The 19058-nt window shown below is 39.0% G+C and overlaps 1 protein-coding gene across 2 annotated transcripts in view; it reads left to right on the top strand.

Annotated features, from left to right (window-relative positions):
* Window positions 1–19058, top strand: part of col27a1.S (collagen, type XXVII, alpha 1 S homeolog) — a 162274-nt gene that overhangs the window by 38782 nt on the left and 104434 nt on the right. For both annotated transcript variants that reach the window (XM_018232747.2, XM_018232746.2), the window contains exons 4-10: window positions 1200–1253; window positions 5832–5885; window positions 9019–9072; window positions 9880–9933; window positions 14399–14443; window positions 15858–15911; window positions 17343–17387. In XM_018232747.2, coding sequence (XP_018088236.1) covers window positions 1200–1253; window positions 5832–5885; window positions 9019–9072; window positions 9880–9933; window positions 14399–14443; window positions 15858–15911; window positions 17343–17387 — 360 coding nt within the window. The remainder of the gene's footprint in view (window positions 1–1199; window positions 1254–5831; window positions 5886–9018; window positions 9073–9879; window positions 9934–14398; window positions 14444–15857; window positions 15912–17342; window positions 17388–19058) is intronic.

Raw genomic sequence — 19058 nt, 5'->3', positions numbered from 1 at the left:
GATGGCGACTGCGTACTCCGTGGACAGGACCTGCGCAGAGGGGTGAGTAAAAAGTTAGGGGCATTTGCCCAGGGGGACAGGTAGGCCAGGGGGGAGGAGGGAGGGGGGGCAGCACAGGGGAGGGGGGGAGGGGTTTAGCGCCCTGGGGGTTTCCTTCTCCTTTAAAGGGGATGGACAACATTTTGGAGAAGGGCCTACTAAATGATACATTTCTTTGACTAGTAATGGGCACTAATTCAAGATTCTCTCTGCTGCATCTAAACAGAGCAGATATCAGCAGCACACCGTGGATATGAACAAACGTGTATTTTACTGGATCAAATCATTTTAAACAGGGCAACGTTTCGGCCGCCCGGGCCCTTTATCAAGGCTTGATAAAGGGCCCGGGCGGTCCAAAACGTTGCCCTGTTTAAAATGATTTGATGCAATAAAATACACGTTTGTTCATATCCACGGTGTGCTGCTGATATCTGCTCTGATTGGATAATTTGGCCCTGTAACAGGCGTGGGTCCTTCAGTACAGCACCTGGTACCGCAAAGGTATGTGTTCAAGGTCTTAAGCTCTCCACCTCAGTTTCTGCTGCATCTAAAGGCAGGAATTTTCTGTTTTGGAGGTGGATTCAGTTTCTTTGTTTGCTTTCTCTGGCTCAGTAGTAGGGTTGCCACCTCACCCACACTTAAAATATACATTCCACTTGAATGGCTTGCAGTCATTTCAGATGTGTGTTGCATGGTGGTTAAGAAACCAGTATAGACTTCAGCTTGCATTGATGCTGACTGCTCACTAATTACCCATGCAATATATGTCTGCCTTGAAAGGCACAAGGTGACAGCTCTAGTCAGTAGTAGCTACTTGCAGTAGTTTAATCTTGATAGACTTGGGAAATGTATGTTTTGACAGAGATTGAAGTTAGTTGCCTTTGCGGAAAGAGATGCATTAGCGTAATGGTCTAGTTCCTTTCTGTATATTCCTTAGGTGTATCACCCACACATAGATCTGGATCCCCCATTCACTCTGTAGTAGTATTGGGATACTTTAATTACCAGTACAAATAATATATATTGTTTGATATTTTTAGTATTTACATCATGGATGTCCAACCTGCAGCCCTCCTGGGTTTTTGAACTATGACACCCAACATCCCACTTGCTATAAAACCACCAACTTGCTTTGCTAATACTTTTTTTTTTTTTTGCAGGGTCCTCCTGGTTTACCGGGTCTTTCTGGTCCACCTGGGAAAAGAGGCCCACGGGTATGTACTTTCCTCATCAAATTATTTTGCCTCTGAAATTCCCTGCTCATGTATAATTAAAGATTTTATGGATGCATTCATATATTCACAGCTAATTTTGCCTCGGTTTGTAAGGATTGCCTGCTATACATTCACCCCAACTTTATTTTTGAGCCCTTGTTAGGATATTATCATCCTGAGATTGTGTACATTAAAGTTGGGGGTCATCATCATTTTTTCACCTCCAATGTCTATAATTTTGCTTTCATTCTCCGATGTCTTTGGATTGACCATGTACCGTAGTAATGTGAAGGCTGGGGCATGTGCATATATATGTTGCTGGTCTTCCTCTGGTAGAGAGGAAGCATTCTGGTTTCCTTCTCGATGAGCGGTATCAATGGTTGGGCTTAAAACATGATGAAGGTGAGGGGGGTTGGGTATAAAGGCCATGTATTCTAAAACAAACCATTGCCACTGCACATTCAACAGGACGCTAAGCATCTGTGGATATAGAGGCACTTGGTTCTTTTAAAGGACATATTATGTATGAAATTTTTGGAGACAAAGGTAGACCCAAGCCCGCATTAGCTTCTGGAAGAATTTTTCAGTATTTCCGGAGGCACAGGTTAGACCTACAAAAATAATAATTTAGCTTTATTTCTTCTTTGCTGATGTAAAGCCAAATTTTTTCAGTTTAAGCAAGGTTAAAGAGGAACCAAATTTTTAATTGGGAAAAAAATCAGACTGATGGTGAAAATTTTGATGTCTACAAATGTTTCTCTCTACCCAGAACTATGATGACTTTTCCTCTTATCTCACTGCACCATCAAATCATATACCAAACAATTTCATTCATAATAATGTGATTGACAGCTATGGCCATCTTTATTTTATGGCTGGTTAATGGATCAGCAAATCAAGGGCAGGCAGCTTGACACAATTGCTTAAGGGACACAACAAACAAAGTGCAAGTTGTTTTTTTTCTGTGGCAGCTGTCACTATACAAAATGCATGTGTATAGCAAATTTATCCTGCTCCTAAGCAGTTGTTTACTATATTTACTGGTTCTGGAAGTTTTTTTAGGTACCCATTGCCCATTAAAGCTGTATGTACGTTAAAACAAATTAAAAAAAGTATTGTATGCACCCTTACACACCTCGTCTTTTACAGCTGAATTAACTATCTCCATTGGTATTTGACTTTACACAAAGGCAACAGCCCTACTTCTATACTCTCCACACTATGTAACCCAAGGGTCATTTTCACATTCTCATTCCACTTGACCTCCTGCTGCTGGATTTGACTGATGTTGACCATTCTCTTTTAGATTATGCACTCTTCTGGCTACATCTCACAGTTATATTCCCAGAGAGATGTTTCAGCCTGCTATGAAAACAAGTCATCAGCTCATGTTTATCTATGAAATTGCACTTCCCCTTTGCTTGTCCTCACTAGGAGATCTTTAAGTGGTTTTAAGGTTTTGGCTACTACTGGTGTACATCCGATACTCAGTGTTTAAATGTCTCCTACTACAGACAGGAGACTTTAGCTTAATTCATGCACTATATACAAACAACATCCTTAAGGATTTTACATCAACATTTTAGGATTGTCTTGTGTACTTCCGAGCTTCACACTTCCCTCAGATGTATATCCCAGCTTCCCTATCATTACAGTTGTAATGGAACAAACAGAATTCCACACAGCATGGTGCCTGCTGCTTGGATTCAGCAAGCTACCCAATTGTTGTGATGGCTTTAAGTCTTTCTCTGAAGAACTTGACCAAAGAGGCAATTTAACTAGTCATCTTTTGTTTGGTCTACACATCATGGAAGATATTGGGACACATGTAAAGAGAGAAACTGCACCACATAAGCAGATCTTAAAGGCCATTAGATGTCCAACCTTTGCTCAAGCCCCCCTAAGTTAATAATAATGTTACAGCTATGAGAAACTATATTTTTAATCCTAAATCTCACCCTAACTAAGCATCTCTGTGGGCTTTCCAGGTTTCTCATCTAGAAGAACAATTAGGCATTATCCCCATATCCTACCCCAACTGATATTAAGATTGAGGGCCCCCTAGGGAGGGCAGCCCCATAATCTGAGAATCACTGTCTTGACTGAAATGGTTGGGAAGCTTGAGCTGTTACTTGTTGGTTGGCACTTGACCTATATGGTTGGTTTACTGGGCAGGTGAGATGATCAAATATATTGCTATGTGTATGGCCAGTTTAAATTTGTTCTTTACTTTGAGATTGCCCTGGTTATGTTTTAAAGAATCTGTTACAATACTGCAGACTGGCATAGATTTAGTGTAAATTTTTATTTGTTTCAATGGCAGCAGCCTTGTGTTTTCAACAAGTCATTGTAAGCTTCAAATTAAACAGTGCCATCCAGTGGATAAATTGGGTTGAAATATGCTGCTAGACTTAATTAGAATTTCCAAGCAATACCTGTTGAAGTTCAACTATTTAATAAAATACTGTAAAAGTCTATTTAAAACATAATATATTCACATGATCCTATAATATACAGCGTTCTTGTTAATCTTCAGCATAGAAATTGTGAAAGGGGACGTGGCAGTTGCATGTGGAAAGGTTGGTATAATAATACAGATACCCAGCCAAAATCATAGAGCCATGTATCCAAGTTGAAAATGGATAAAATGTATCCTGTTGTGCTCTCCATACGTGACCCTCAGTCCTTTCTTTTACCTCTGTATCTCTCCCTCATTGTGTATCAGCTGTGATCTTGTGTAAATTCCATTATATACATCTATCTTGCTACCCTGACACTAACCTCTTTAATGTGTCTTCAACACCCAGCAAGCTTCTGCCATCTCTGTCTTCACATCTGAACCCTGTTGTGCTTTTCTGTACAAATCATCAACCTGTCTGCCTAGTTAGACTATTTGTGTCTTCCTTACTCCACTTGAAGTTCAAGACAATCCTGATATCCTGGCACCAAAAACACATTATATATAATGAGAGGCAGTGGGTGCTGGCACCCAAAACAAACTATACATAGTGAGAGACAGCAGGTACTGGCACCTAAAACACACAGAATACAATGATAGACAATGGGTTCTGGCACCTTATGTACATGATATACAGAGGGATGCAGCGAGTTCTGGCACCCAAAACACATTATATACAATGAGAGGCAGAGTCTACTCGAAGCCAAAATACATAAATATACAGTGAGAGTCAGCAGGTACCCAAAACACATTATACAATGAAACCTTACACCCCCTTATTTTAAGTTTTCCCTAATTATTTTTGGTCCCACCAATATATAATTCATAATGCATTTCCCTGATTTTACATTTTTCCCGGATGTTTTTTTTCTGTTTCCCTGGAAAATGTAAAATGGGGTTTATACTGTAGAGTAGACAGTGAGAGGCAGTGGTACTGGCACCCCAAACACATTATATACAGTAAGCGACAGTAGGTACTGGCAACTGAAGTACATTATGTACGGAAAGATGCAATTTGTACTGGTACCCCAAATACATTATATATAGCGAGTGGGAACAGACAGTCCATGCTTTCCTCACCTCCTCTCTCTTCCTAGTAGCATCTTGTCTGCCACAAGTGTAATAGAGATTTGTATAAAAGCTGATTTTAAAACTGGATGTTTCTGTACAGCATTGGTTGTAGGGTATGGGGAATGGGCAGACTGCAGTAGGTTCAGAATTGAAGCAGAATGTCCAATCCTGCTGCAAATCTGTCCCCTGGGCAATTCTTCCCTCTGTGACACCTACCCTCTAGGCACTTCTACACTGTAATAACCAATGCCTACATAAAATGTCATGCTATATATATACTAAGTTCCGCTTGATTATATAGAAATATATGATTAAGTGGTGTGAATACACAAATTGCACAAACTAGAACTGTGCATTATATCTCCTTCAAACATGTTTATATCATACCTCATTGTTGATCCATTCAGAGCTAAAACTTGTCTCTGCTCATAATTTTTGGCAGCATGAGTCCTGGATCAGGACAGAATTTGGCACATTTCCTCCAGTCAAGCATTTTTTATTCCCCCCCGGCTCAACTGCAGATATCCTGTTCAGTGGGGGTAGAACTAGAACTCACAAGAGTATTCTCATCATGTCATTTGCATCATAAATAAGAAAATATTGTGTGTGCAGATAAATATATCCAGACAATCCAACTGGGCTTCATTTCTTCTCTTTTTTTTTTTGCTTGTCGACTATAATTTGGGACCTATGCAGTGAGTGGCAAATGCAGCGTAACCTTTAAATTAATGATTTATTTAACTGACTAGTAGGCCTTGCAGCCAGTATGAATTTGTTCAATAACTGACAAATTCAAATTGTGCATCTTTATTAGCTGTACCAATATCAGCTTTTTGTATGACGGCTTTTGCAAAATCAGGCTGCCAAAAGAGCGGCCATCGACCAGACAAATATGGGTTGGTAAGTATTTGAACCCAGAATTCAACACTGTAATTTGATCCTAATATATAACTACTGACATCACCATGTGACATTTGAAAACAGTACTGTAACATAAGTGTGAGCTAGTTCAATAATAATTGTATTATTTTTTTGTGTTTGTATTTAAGGGTCCTACTGGCCCTCATGGAAATCCTGGCCCACCTGGTATGCCCGGCCCAAAGGTAAGTCTTTGCATTGCAGGCCATACAGAAATAAGCCTTTCTTTAGCACAATAATTTTATATAAATGCATAAATGTGTGTGTGTGTGTTTGCTTATCACTTATGTCTTTGCAAAAATTAAAAAATGGGGGAGCGTTTCCCCGCCTAACTCTCTATCTGCAAGGACAGGTACAATTCAACACACCTGTGTTAAAGGGAAAGGTTTTATATATGCCATAAACTGTATTGATGCACTAGTCGACAATTAGTTGACCTGCATCTGGCCCTAACCCGCCCTCTCCTAACCTTTACCCAACCTGACCCTCTCCACTTATATACACAAGCTATTTTCGGAAGGCACAGGTTGGGGCAGGCACAAGTAGGTGCAGTAATTAAAAGACTGTAGGAGGCCAGAGGACTAGGGAGCACTGACTTTGCAGCCCGTGTTGTGTGGGCCCTTACATTACAGACCCCAGGGTCTCAGGCTGGCCCATGCAACAATAATAGAATAGATTCTTTCTTGAAACAATGTAGCGGAAATCAGGTCTGTTAATCAATTGGCTTCTGCTATTTTGTTTCAGCAAAACTAGCAGAGAATATAAACAGCCAACAATGAATCCCATAAGGCTTTATGGATTATTGCCGTACATTTCGGCTCTTTCTGAATATTCTTACTCAAGAACATTCAGAAGTGGTGGGAGTATGTAATCAAAATCACAGCTATTGAGGGTTAAATATAGGACAGGTCTGGCTGGTGCTATCCTGTAGTACTGTGATAGCTACAGTGATATGAGGTTATCTGGGCCAAGCTTGGCAGTCTCATTCACAGATACAGATGCATCTGTGTTGGATTATATGTCAGCCCCCTGCTGCTCACACACCTCCAGGAATAGTTAATTAACAATTACTAGGAGGTTTATGAGAAGCAAACCTGGTGCTAAAATAACTGCTTTCTTTATCGTTTGGCCTCTTTTCCCCAGGATCCCCCCTCCCCCAGGGTTTGGACATGCAATAAGTTTCATAGTGTCCTGCAGCATGGCCAGGAACGAAAGGGTTAGTTACTGATTTACAGGGAAAAGTTATTTCAGCTTCTCATCTACAGTGATTTTTTTGGCTTTCATTAAAATAAAAAAAAAGACTCCTGTTGTTTTGCTAGACCCAGTGTGTAATGCTAATTCTGGCGATCTGTCATGCATTTTTATTTTCCCACAAGGCTCTTTTGCCGGCAGTATAGGAGTGCAGAAATGCTTTTGGATTTGCTCAACAGATGCTGGAAAATCAGCTCCATGAGAAGTGTGTGTAATTGCAGAATAAGGGCATATTGGAGAATAGAAATCATTTCATGGAAGGAGGGCACAAAAATTCTAACACCCAAATGTAAACATGTTCAAAAATTTCTGATTCAGTTTGGCATTTATTGAAAGTGCATGTTAGTTCTGCCTAAATATGTGTGCTCTCCAGTGACTAACTTGTCATGGAAATATAAAACAGAGCAAAATTATAATGTCATTTCTGTGTTTGGGGAACCCTGCCATGCCAGATTTATTTGGAATATCAAGGGCAGTAACTGAGAGCCGGTACACGGTTATGTTCCTGATAAGTCTTTTCTTATGCAACAGTCTCGTGAGAGCAGACTTTCTAGACTCTTCTCTCCCATTGATGTGGGCTTCAGAGTTTAGGAAAGATGATGTTATCTGTCTGTGCAAAAAGTCATGTTTTTTACTAATGCTGGAATTCATAATAACAACAACGGCTTTGCAATTGATCTTTGTGCCAAATTTCTGCTGTTTTATAGCTCTATTAGATCTTCTTCATGTTGTTGATGGAATCTTCATATCAGCTGGCCTCATCATCAGTTAGGCAGCACTCCAGGGGATAGGATGCATGTTTTTAAATAACAGTTAATTGGGCATCAGCAAGACACAAGCAGTAGATTTATTTGTTAGACTTTATCCAACAGTTGCATCTTTGGCTCAGCAGTTCATGTTACCTGGAGCAAGTCATTTAGTCTGTCTTTCTACTTCGGCCAACTTAGATTTTCAAGTAAAAGGCACTTTGTCTCTTAAATAGCCTTGACGCAAATTAAAATGAATTTTGCTTTGCAAGGAGATAATTACTATAAGAATAATCACCAGAGACTCACATCAAAGGTCAGAGCCAGCAGTAGACAATTGAATCTGATTTAGCATGGAGGCCACATACTAGGAAGACAAAGCCAATTCAGGATGAGGCAACATAAAGAATAGTGGAAGATAAAGCATGCATGCTAAGTATGGAGATTGCCATAGAAGAGAACAAGAAGCTGGCCAGAACACTAAGCAGGAAAGGAAAATATCAAGAGAGGAAGGTTCACAGGCATTGCTGATGGGGTGTTGTCCATGACCAGACTACAAAATAAAGGTCATTATGTGTATGACAGCAAAGAACAAGACACAAGACATACATGGCTATATGCAGGAAAGTGAATTGAAAATAGCTAAACACAACCAGAAGGGCAAAGGAACAGCCTTTCTTGATGTGTATATGCTGAGAAGATTTTTTATTTCACTTACAGCCTTCAGCATATTGGCATATTGTTTATGTGATAACACATAAACAAGTCCAGTGCAACCATTAAGTATTGTATGTTACAACTGCACCAAAGCTAGGATCTGTCTAAATACCAGCACTTTTTGCAGTACCCAGTCGGCTGAATGTTTAGGGTTTGATTTGATGGAATCACATATTGCACAACTGAACACAATAATGTTTTTTACCCTGATAAAGTCATTTTTTAAATTTTACTCAAACTTGGTTATGAAAATTAGGGTTTGGTATGTTGCCTTATCCTGTATGGAAAGTTTGAAATGTGACCAATTTAAAAAATAATAAATAATAATAAACTTGGTGCATCTGACAAAACATTTACTGACACTGATGCGTTGCAATATCCCAAAGGATATCAATATCAAAATTCCTGCATCCGTTCTGACACCTACCCAGTGAATGTGCTGAGGCACCTGCATGATTGGTTCAAAGTGAAGAAGGTAGCCATGTTTATCCAGTATAATTTGGTATGCTTGGATACCAGTATTTCTCAAAAGGGAAAAACTCATAATTGGTCTATTTAAATTCTGTATATATATATGTTTATATATATACACTTTTTCTTTTAGGGCCAAAAGGGTGATCCTGGACTTTCACCAGGAAAAGCAATAAATGGATTAAAGGTATTTTTTCTCTGTTGCTTCTTATCATTGACAAGCATTTCTGTACTATGTAATCTCTTGCAAGTATCTTTATGATTTTAACCCCCTGTAAATATTTGGCAGGCTGGCAATATTCAAGGCTGGTACATTAGCCCTATACAAAAGGTCTGTTGAGAAATGTAAGGCCAGCTAATAATAAGCAACTGTAACTCAGGGGTCACCACCTGCACGAATGTGTAAGGCCAAGGACAAGTAAACTGTACACAGCTGAGGGCTGTATTTAGTGAACAATGATGTGTCTTTTCTCTTTATATTTTCCTTTTTTGTTTTTATTGTGTTCTTTATTGTGTTTTTATTGTGTTCTTTAGCTTTCATATTAAGCATAGCATTTGTTTGTTCACTTTACGACATAGTTATTAAAACAAGGTCTTCAGTAATGTACTTAGCAGTGGTTTCAGGGCGCTAATTCCTATGTACTGTAAATTTCCTGTTCAGCAAAAGAGGAAGCTTCATGGTAAGGATATTGTTACTCAGAGCAATACTCTGGTTCATTTAATTATTACCAGCTCAATAGTATATTAATCCCACCTAGCTAAATGGATTAGATATCCAAAATTCTTTAGAGGATAAAACCATGTTATGTTTTCAGGCTATAGTTCTACCATGTTATGTTTTCAGGCTATAGTTCTGCTTTAATAATCTGATTTAACTTGTCGGATATGCAAGCACTATAAAGTAAGGATCTCACTCACATGGGGTATGTCATTGCAGTGCACAGAGTTGTATATTTTTTGTTAACCATTTGCTCACAGGATGTTGTTCTTACAGGGAGATTCTGGTTTGCCTGGCCTAACTGGAGTTCCTGGGCCGCTAGGCCGCAAGGTAAATAGAATGTTAACTCCAAGCCAATTGGATTTCATTGTCTAATTTCCTAGCAATCCTTTATTAGATTGGGTAAAGATTCACTCTAAGCCACAATGATGAGATTCCCAAGCAGCTGAAGGGCAAGCCTGGACTGGCAGTCTGTAGATTCTGGCAAATGTGAAATGAGCTATTGTGGGATGCCATAAAGAGTCAATATTTACTATTTGGGCCTTTGTTTGCAATTAATGCCAAGGATTTTTTGCCTGGTTGTTACTTTCCAAGAAACTCTCCCTGTTTGTGACATCAGTGGCCTCCCTTGCATTATGTCACTTATGGATTTCCAGGAAGCAGGGTCAGGTGCAGGTTATAGTCTTTGACCAACACATCACCAATAATAATAACTATAATACCTAGGACAATTTCCTTTTTAATGTAGGCAGAGACAGTTTTTTGGCTTACTTAATTTCTAGCCACCTGTTGAGGCCCTGCTTTGGTTAGGAATCCCCCTTAGCTCGTAACAAGGTAGTACATGTGAAACTATTCCTGTCTCAGCCAAACTCCTGAAAATATTTTCTAAGGAAGCAAAGAAGTTTTTGTCCCAAATTTCGCCCTAATTAGCTTTCACTCCTGGCTTCCACGTGGAGATAAATTAGACATTCAAATTTCACTTTAAATGGCTTACAAGTTGGGGCCCCCAGCCATTGATATAATTAGAATAGGCAACTTTCTGTATAAAATTCTCTTGTGTTTTTGCTGCCTGATGTCTGACATCAAATTAAGAAAAAAATTATTTTGATCCAATTTCCAGTGAATTGTGGGCACTTACTAACAGACCAACACATAGAATCCTCTTGTCTTTCTGGGAACTTGAGCCATTGGGACTTTGTGCCTTGTCCATATACAAACTGGACAACAGGACAGACAGCTTTGCCTTTTATGCTGTAAATGTAAATGTGTGAAGACATGTTTCACTTGCTAACCTGAATGCTTTGTAAAAAAATAAATACGCAAAAGCCACTAAAAAGTGGCACAGGATAAAAGTTCTTCCCAATGCACATTCAGCTTTACGAGAAACAGAACTCAATGGCCATGGATTAGTCCCAAGTTTTTCCATTCTGTCACCTTGTAGTAATTAATGAGGGGAAAAATGAGAAAATGAAACATTAGTATTTTAGTGTAAATACTAAAGTATAAACATATGTCAGTTCACAGCAGAGAAGCAGAAAAGCCACATTTATGTGTAAACGTTTATAACGGTAATGCTTTTATAATAACATACATTTACTCTGCACGTTGCAAAAGACCCATGTGCAGCATGATAACTCAATGCATTTCACACATGCAAACTAAACTTAAAGCAAATTTAAAACTAAAATACATAAAATGTATATAAATATCTCCATATAAACAGTAGGATGCCAAGCGCTGATATAAGTTATCATCTTGAAACATTGGTCGTTGGCTTGATTATGTAGAAACCTGCAAACCAGAGACATAGTGGACTGATGCCAACTCCTGTGCAGTAAAGTGTATTAGCCGTGCAATAATGATTCTTCCTAAAGAGTCTTTGACCCTTACAGGGCCACGGTAATAGCTTCTGGTACATTTTTCAACTCCCTTAGAAGCAGGCCTCATAAAGGTAAAAGTAAAATGTAACAGGAAAATGTATTTATTTGAGTCGGACAACAATTAAGTTAAACCCACCCCCTTAGCTTATTACAAGACTACACATGTATATAAAATCACTGTATCAGCCATTCAGTCATATAATATGAATAGAATAGAACAACAAATAAAGTCTTTGCCTCCAAAATTCACGCTAACTGATTTTCAAGCTGGACTTTCAGGAGTATCTAGGGGGACAAGTAAGCATTCTAACCAGGCTAGGCTGGTTCCTTACTTCTATTCTTATAATAGTGACCAAACACAGACAGACGGACTCTGACAAGTTCATAACGTTAATTGATTAAAACAACCAACTGGCCTTTTGGCATGTGTTTGGCCTTCTATGCTGGGCAGGTTATGGAAGCAAACAGACCTGTAAAAAAAGTGATACTAGCATACAATTAAACAGGGGCATTTGTTGTGAAGATGAAATAATTTTATATTATTTTATTAACATTTGTTTCTGACTTCAGAACCTCGATTTGTTCCATTCAGAGTTAGGCTGCAGGTGACTTTTGCCTGCCTTGTGTACGCTGTTGCTGATTTATATTTTCATTCCTTTATTTCCCTGAAGAAGCATAATGTTCTGACATTGTGCCATGAAATTAGTTACCTAAGCAACTGGGGGCCAATGCTCTATACCATGGGTTCTTAAATTGTTGGGCTGGTTCCCCAAGGGCAACCAGAAGCCATGGAAAGGGTGCCCAGATTAATGACCAGTAGGGAAAAAAATTTGAAGGTAAATTAATATTTATTATTTTGGGTTTCCTGCATCTGTGGAGGAGTGACATCATGGTTTCATGTATTTGTAATGTTATGAGAGGCAGCATTTGTTTGTGCAAATGTGGGCACTCAGCCCAAAAAAAGCCGGACATCTCTGTTACATACCCTGCAATGCTGCAGAGATCCTGCAGAAAATCCTGTAGTGTGGGCAAACAAAAAGGGCACACCATGCCTTTCTTCAATGTATTAGCATTTCAATATCATTCCATTCATATGGAGTTTGGGTCTTCTCAGTCTCTTCCCTTGAAAATGCCACTTAGTCTTACAAGTGTCATTTGTTGGATTTTATCAGTCCATTCCTCAACAAAGTAGCATCCCTTCCCATTCTGCCATTCCTTTGTCCATGCAAAAAATTGTCAGCTGGCAGTCTCATATTGGTCTAATTCTTGCTGCAAGATGTTATAGATGATGGTCTTGTCTCTTTCTCTCAAAAACATAAGTCCTTGCCCAAGCATGGTCAGTTTAGGTACCAACATATACACAGTGGGCAACCTCTTTCAGACTTTAATGCTGCAATGATCACTGTATCACAGAGGGATTCTTCCTCTAAAGCACGTTGTACAGTAGCTGGAGTGATGGCTATCATTCATCATCTGGAAATGTAATGTATTCACTGACCCTCATTTGTAACCTTTGGTAATAGCTGTCATTCACACTGTTTAACCTCCATGGGTGCTGCTATCCAGCATCTGCTCTGAACTTTGTTCAAGGTGATTTATTCATTTGAGAAGTCATTTAGCATCTGTTAATGCTATAGACTATGTTCTTCATTTATTTAGTGACCCGGAGGATGCTTACTATTCATGTATCTTGCTCCCTAATTATTCATGCTCCTTAATTATAGCAGTCAACAATCCACTTATTGATGACTACCATTCAGTTACCTTGCCCAGTATGCCTTTATTACTTTCTTCATTCAAGAAGAAAACAGCAGATTTGGCCCCATTCATTGCATTCTTTCATTCAGCTGATGGTGCTGATAATTCATTCGCTAGCCAGCACCCAGGGTCGGCCCAGACCTGCTCCCCAGAAAAAAAACTTAATTCTGGGACACGAGGGGTCTTTTGTGCTCGCATGCGCGTTGCGTCTTTTGTGTGCACATGCACTTCTTTTGCTCATTCGTGGAGGCGGCAAGCTGGAGTTCAGGAGGGGGGCCCTGTGACAGCAGCCCCGGTGGGCCCTGGACCCCCCAGTCTGACCCTGCCAGCACCTGCAGACATTCAGTTACTCTTCTACTTACAGCTCTCATACAGTATTCATTCTTATATCTAACATTCATTCACTGACACCTGTCTGTCATTTTATAATTTCTATAATTAGATTGATAGACTCCCTTCTCTCTGTCCGAAAAACCATTCCATTCCCATCATGTGTCATTATTTATGTGTTGTGCTTACTGATCCTTAATCCATTTGCATGCATTCCTCTGTTTCCTTTTCATCCCTGTACTTGGTGAAAGCTCTTTCATTCCTCTGTCTCCCCTTCATCTTCCGATGGAATCCCCCTCTCGGTGGCATAAACTGTTTTATTTTCTTTGCAACCAAAACAGATATGACACACTGGGTTTATTGTGTATTACAGGCATGGGACCTGTTATACAGAATGCTTGGGGGCCTGGGGCTTTCCGGATAATTGATCTTTCTATAATTTGGATCTTCATACCTTAAGTCTACTAGAAAATCATTTAAACAATAAATAAACCCAATCGGTTGGTTTTGTTTCAAATAAGGTTTAATTATATCTTAGTTTGGATCAAGTACTACAAGGTACTGTTTTATTATTACACTTTGTGGTTTCCTAGGTGGAGATACATGGTTTAGTAATTTATGGTTTGTTCAAAAAACTTTTAAATGTAAATAAATCATTTCTCTTTAACCTGGTCATTCAACATGTCCATTTTGTGTGTTGTATTTGACTTCCACTTGAACTACATTGAGGTATATCACTGCTGCAAACATGTAAAGAAATAAACACCACCGTTCTACTCCCTATTTTTTGATCCACTGAATGTGTGTGACATTGTGTATCTTTTTAGGGACTAAAAGGCTACCCAGGACCTCAAGGACATCCTGGTGAACCGGTAAGTATTACTGGAACTCCCTAGAGACTACAGATGACACATTCATTTCTGAACTAAACATGATTAACTCCTCTAATAGGAAATTATGTTTGACTGCACTTTGTTAACCCATTTGCTGCCAGTGGAACAGGTACAGACTACAGACTTTTATAGCTTTTTCTCCCCTGCAAGATGGGTCTTCCCCATTTCTACACATGTCCCCCGATAGCTTATGTCTGTATATTAATGTTATTTTAATCCTGCTTAGTAAGATCTGTATATATTGTAATTTCTTTTTTTACCTTGAACAATTTCCTTGCTGCCAAGTAGCTCCTTGTATGTCTCTATATAAAAAAGAGAGGAACAGCACTGTGTATGGTGGCGCTAATGGCTGCAGCACGAAAAGAATCCTTTAGTACAAATAATATGCTGAAATCTCCACCAAAAATGTAGGTATTTTAATGTGATCGGCAGGGATCACTTTGTTGCGAATGCAGACAGTCCCCCGTCAGAGATTACCATTCACACTGAAGAGCTCCTGTTCTTGTCCTCCACCCCATGTTTGGATATGTCCAGCTGCACAGGGAAAGAGATGAATAGTGGGGTTGTTTTAACAGAGGCCATTGACTCTTTAAGCTTCTTGGCAGAAGGAACTCAAGTCAAACAGCTCTGTACATTGGAGATAAATGTTTTAGCCTACAGTTCTTAAAGGGGCCCACCTTGCTGTGCCAAGTAGGTACGGGAAGGCTGAATACTGCAAACTGGGCTCTGTTCTAAATTCTACAGGAAACCCATTTTAAAAAGGTGTTTGTACACTTGAGAACTTACAACTTTCCACACACAAGGTTGTTTAATAACTCTCTACACTAATATCATTGTCACAATTATAACAGTAATAGGCCAATAGTCTTTATTCATTACTGACATACAACTCCTGAGTATAATGTAATTGTAGCATATACAGTTGAACCCCAATTTTACATTTTTCAGGGGACCAGGAAAAAACGATGTAAAATCCGGGAAAATGTAAAATCAGGGAAATGTGTTAAAGTAACTTTTTCTTCAGGAGTCAGTTTTACTTTGAGATACAATATTTACTGTATTCATAATAATAAGCATTGCAGCGTAAATGTTACACTATTGGGGGGGGGGCATGTGCAAGGCCTCTCTGTCAGTCACCTATACAACCTAAAGCAATAAGTGATTGGTGCAGAACTGTATAAGGGGCAGACTAATTAGCATTCACCATTCACAGGAACATCAGGACAACATTTTGATGTAAAATCAGGGAAAACATTACTTAAAATGAGGGAAATGTACCAATTGAAATGCATTCAATCAGGGTACTTAAAATCGAGGTTTCTCTGTACCAAAAACAAACAGAGCTTTGTGTGGTTCTCATGCAGGTTTCATCTTTATCCCTTCTCTCTTGCAGGGTGTACGAGGACCCGAAGGAAGTGCAGGGGCCAAAGGTTATCCTGGCAGGCAGGTGCAGTAAATCTTACCATGCTGTGAGCAGGTTACTTTAATTCAGGGGTCTGGTGTGCAGGTAGATACATATGTGTGTAACTGAGACCTGGGACTCTCTTTATACCTTAACTTTGTATTTCCAAAGACTTTTCTGCAATGTAGTCTGTTGCAAACCAAACGTTTAAGCTGTATTACAGATCACACACAAAAAGTGTAAATCGTGTAGGGTTGCAGAAAAATTGTCGATTATAGATTATAAAAAAATCTTAACTGTAGTGGATGTTTAATCTTTTTCTATACCTTTTATTAATATATTTCATAATCGATTTGTTCCTCAACCCAACAATTTTTGACAGCTGCAAACTGACACACTGCTGTGAGTCAATGACAGATATCACCTGACTGTTTTTTTCCAGCATGACCAAAAGTACAGTTGGGAAACAAGTTTAGGTTGGGGAAGTATGGCAAAAACAACAACAAAAATTATTACACATCCATTACAATATTCCCTTTGTTTTCATCAAATGCAACAAGAATGTGTATAGCAACATTCCGCAGGGCCTTCCTGGCCTTTTTGCATATTAAGTCTTGCTTCTATATAACAATTGTTTTTTCCTCCCATAATTTTATTCTTGTATCTTACCCTATTAGCTGAATCCTAAGGCATATGGCACATACAGAGTCTTCAGAATTAGGACAGTAGAACATTGAGGCAGATGTGACTAGATACAGGCCAACTCAAAGTGGGGAACCATGTCCCTCTCAAACTGGTAGCTGTATGGGGTGTTTGTGTGCGGAATAATACACCACTTCATTTATCACAGAACCTAGCAAGGGATTCTCTAACTACATAAAGTTACAGAGGTGCTGGTGGAGATATACAGGAAATACAATTTTAAGATCATTTTAATATCCTACCAGTTTCCTTCTATTGTGTAGTCCCCAGAATGGAGTTTTTGGTTGCAGTGTCTTATTGTGTTGCTATATAATTGTGTGAGTATATATATATATATATATATATATATATATATATATATATATATATATATATATATATATATATATATATATATATATATATATATATATGCGTCCTGTGGGTATCAGCACTCGATACTTGTATGAGTTTGAGGTGCAGGATCAAATTAATGATACAGGTGATGCAAGGATCAGCACACTCATTTGTAGAAAAGCAAAGTGTATTTTATTTCAACACACAATGCTGTGTTGAAATAAAATACACTTTGCTTTTCTACAAATGAGTGTGCTGATCCTTGCATCACCTATATATATATATATATATATATAAATATCCAGGGGTGTCTAACCTGTAGCCTTCCAGCTGAACTACAGCTGCCAGTGGGACGCAGGTTGGATATTCCTTCCCCTATTTTATTTCATTGTGACAGCTCTGAATCTGTATTCTTTTCCTTTTCTGTCTTATTTTTAGGGCTTGCCTGGACCAATAGGAGTTGCTGGGCCCAAGGGAAACCGGGTTAGTGTCACTGTTTAATTATTAGCCATAGAAAGAACAGTCAGGGTCTGACCTAGGGCATTAAAGAGTGATCTTGGGGCATTTTATTATGCTGAGACGGCAAGGAATTATTCAGAGTATTTATCTACATTAGAAACACATTTTCCGACAATGGCGGCTCTGAAACCAGATGAAACCTGTTCCCTGCTGCTTTTACCGAATCCTGTGCATGTATGCGCTGTGCAGTCATTAACTGGGCTCGTTAGTGACTTGTAATTGATAACAATAGCAACTCACTGATGGCAGCACACCATATCATAAAGGTACTTCAGGGACCAATGGCAAACATAATGTTAACAGACCCATAACAAGTAAAGTAGAGGCACAGCACTTCCTTGTGTTAAAGAAGTTCATTAATTCCACGCACCCAGTAAACAGAACTGCGCTAATTGCAGGCAGGGATCACAAAACCCAGTGCTGCCAGTTGAGAAACAGTTTACATGACTTGAACATCAAAACCAAGTGCACATCTTGAAGCCATATGCAAATGGGATATTTCTGTTCTATTCCTTCAGTGTCCCAGGGTGTGCTGGCTCCTCTAAAAGGACTGAAAAGTACTACAGAGTCTCATTGCAGGTTTAGGTTGGCACTGCAGACATAGTGTCTCTTGTATCCCAGAAGGTTAAAGGGGCAGAGGCAAATATCAGGCTTTATTAGAAAAAATGATCTAGTGTTACCTTCTGAAAGACCTTCCTTTCCAACTTGCCAAAGTCACAAATGCTATAGGGAAATGGAAATGGCTAATCTTATTTTCCAACCAATTTTGTCTTTGTTAACACTTTGTATGCAAAGGAATTTGCCATTATATACAGCCACATTGTAATATTGTGGTATTTGAGCGATAGTTGTGTATAAAATGTGTACTACAGCTAACTGCTAAGCTCATTGCGAGCACCACTGGTAGCAAGTGGTTAACAGGCTTTCTACTCAAGCACTTTGATCTTAATGTGAATGTTGGTAAATTTGTAATTGTAGGGTAAAACTAAAGCATAAACATGCACAAGTCAAATAAGCAGGGAGGACACTGAATATTGTTGTTTCTGAACTGCAGAAGTAATGATCCTATGCACAAACCACTTCCCGTTTTGCAGAATACCTTTTAGTCCTGTTTTGGACTGGATTGTTATTGTTGGCCACACTTGTACTATTCTGCTATTCTAATATTTCATGAAGGATTTGACCGAATTCCAAACAGAATCCAAACTGTAATTTTCATATGCAAATTAGAACAATGAAGAGTAAAAAAACAACATGCGGGGTGCATGACATATAGATCTGTTTCCTTGTTTGTGTCACATGATTTTAAGAATTCTGTTTGGCCGAATCATGCTGAAAAAGGCCAAACCGAAACCAAATACTGGATTCCTAGGAACTGCATCCCTACCAAATTATAAAGTATAATGTGTCCTCTGCTAAATATGTTTTCAAGTAGCACAGTTCTGATGTGTATAAAAGACAGCTGTCCAGGTGATGTATAAAGTGCAGGTGGGGGGCACATTGTAAATATCACAGAACCAACCAATCATTTAGCTTCCAAATAAGGGATAAAGATAGAGCTGTGGCTAAATAATGAAATTAATTTTTACTGTCCCTGCCACCCACAGACATTTTTTGGCACATTCTTATAAACTT

Source organism: Xenopus laevis, chromosome 8S (genome assembly GCF_017654675.1).
Source record: "Xenopus laevis strain J_2021 chromosome 8S, Xenopus_laevis_v10.1, whole genome shotgun sequence".
NCBI lineage: Eukaryota > Metazoa > Chordata > Amphibia > Anura > Pipidae > Xenopus > Xenopus laevis.
The sequence above is the reverse complement of the archived record's forward strand: the minus strand, read 5'-3'. Positions and strand labels throughout refer to the sequence as shown.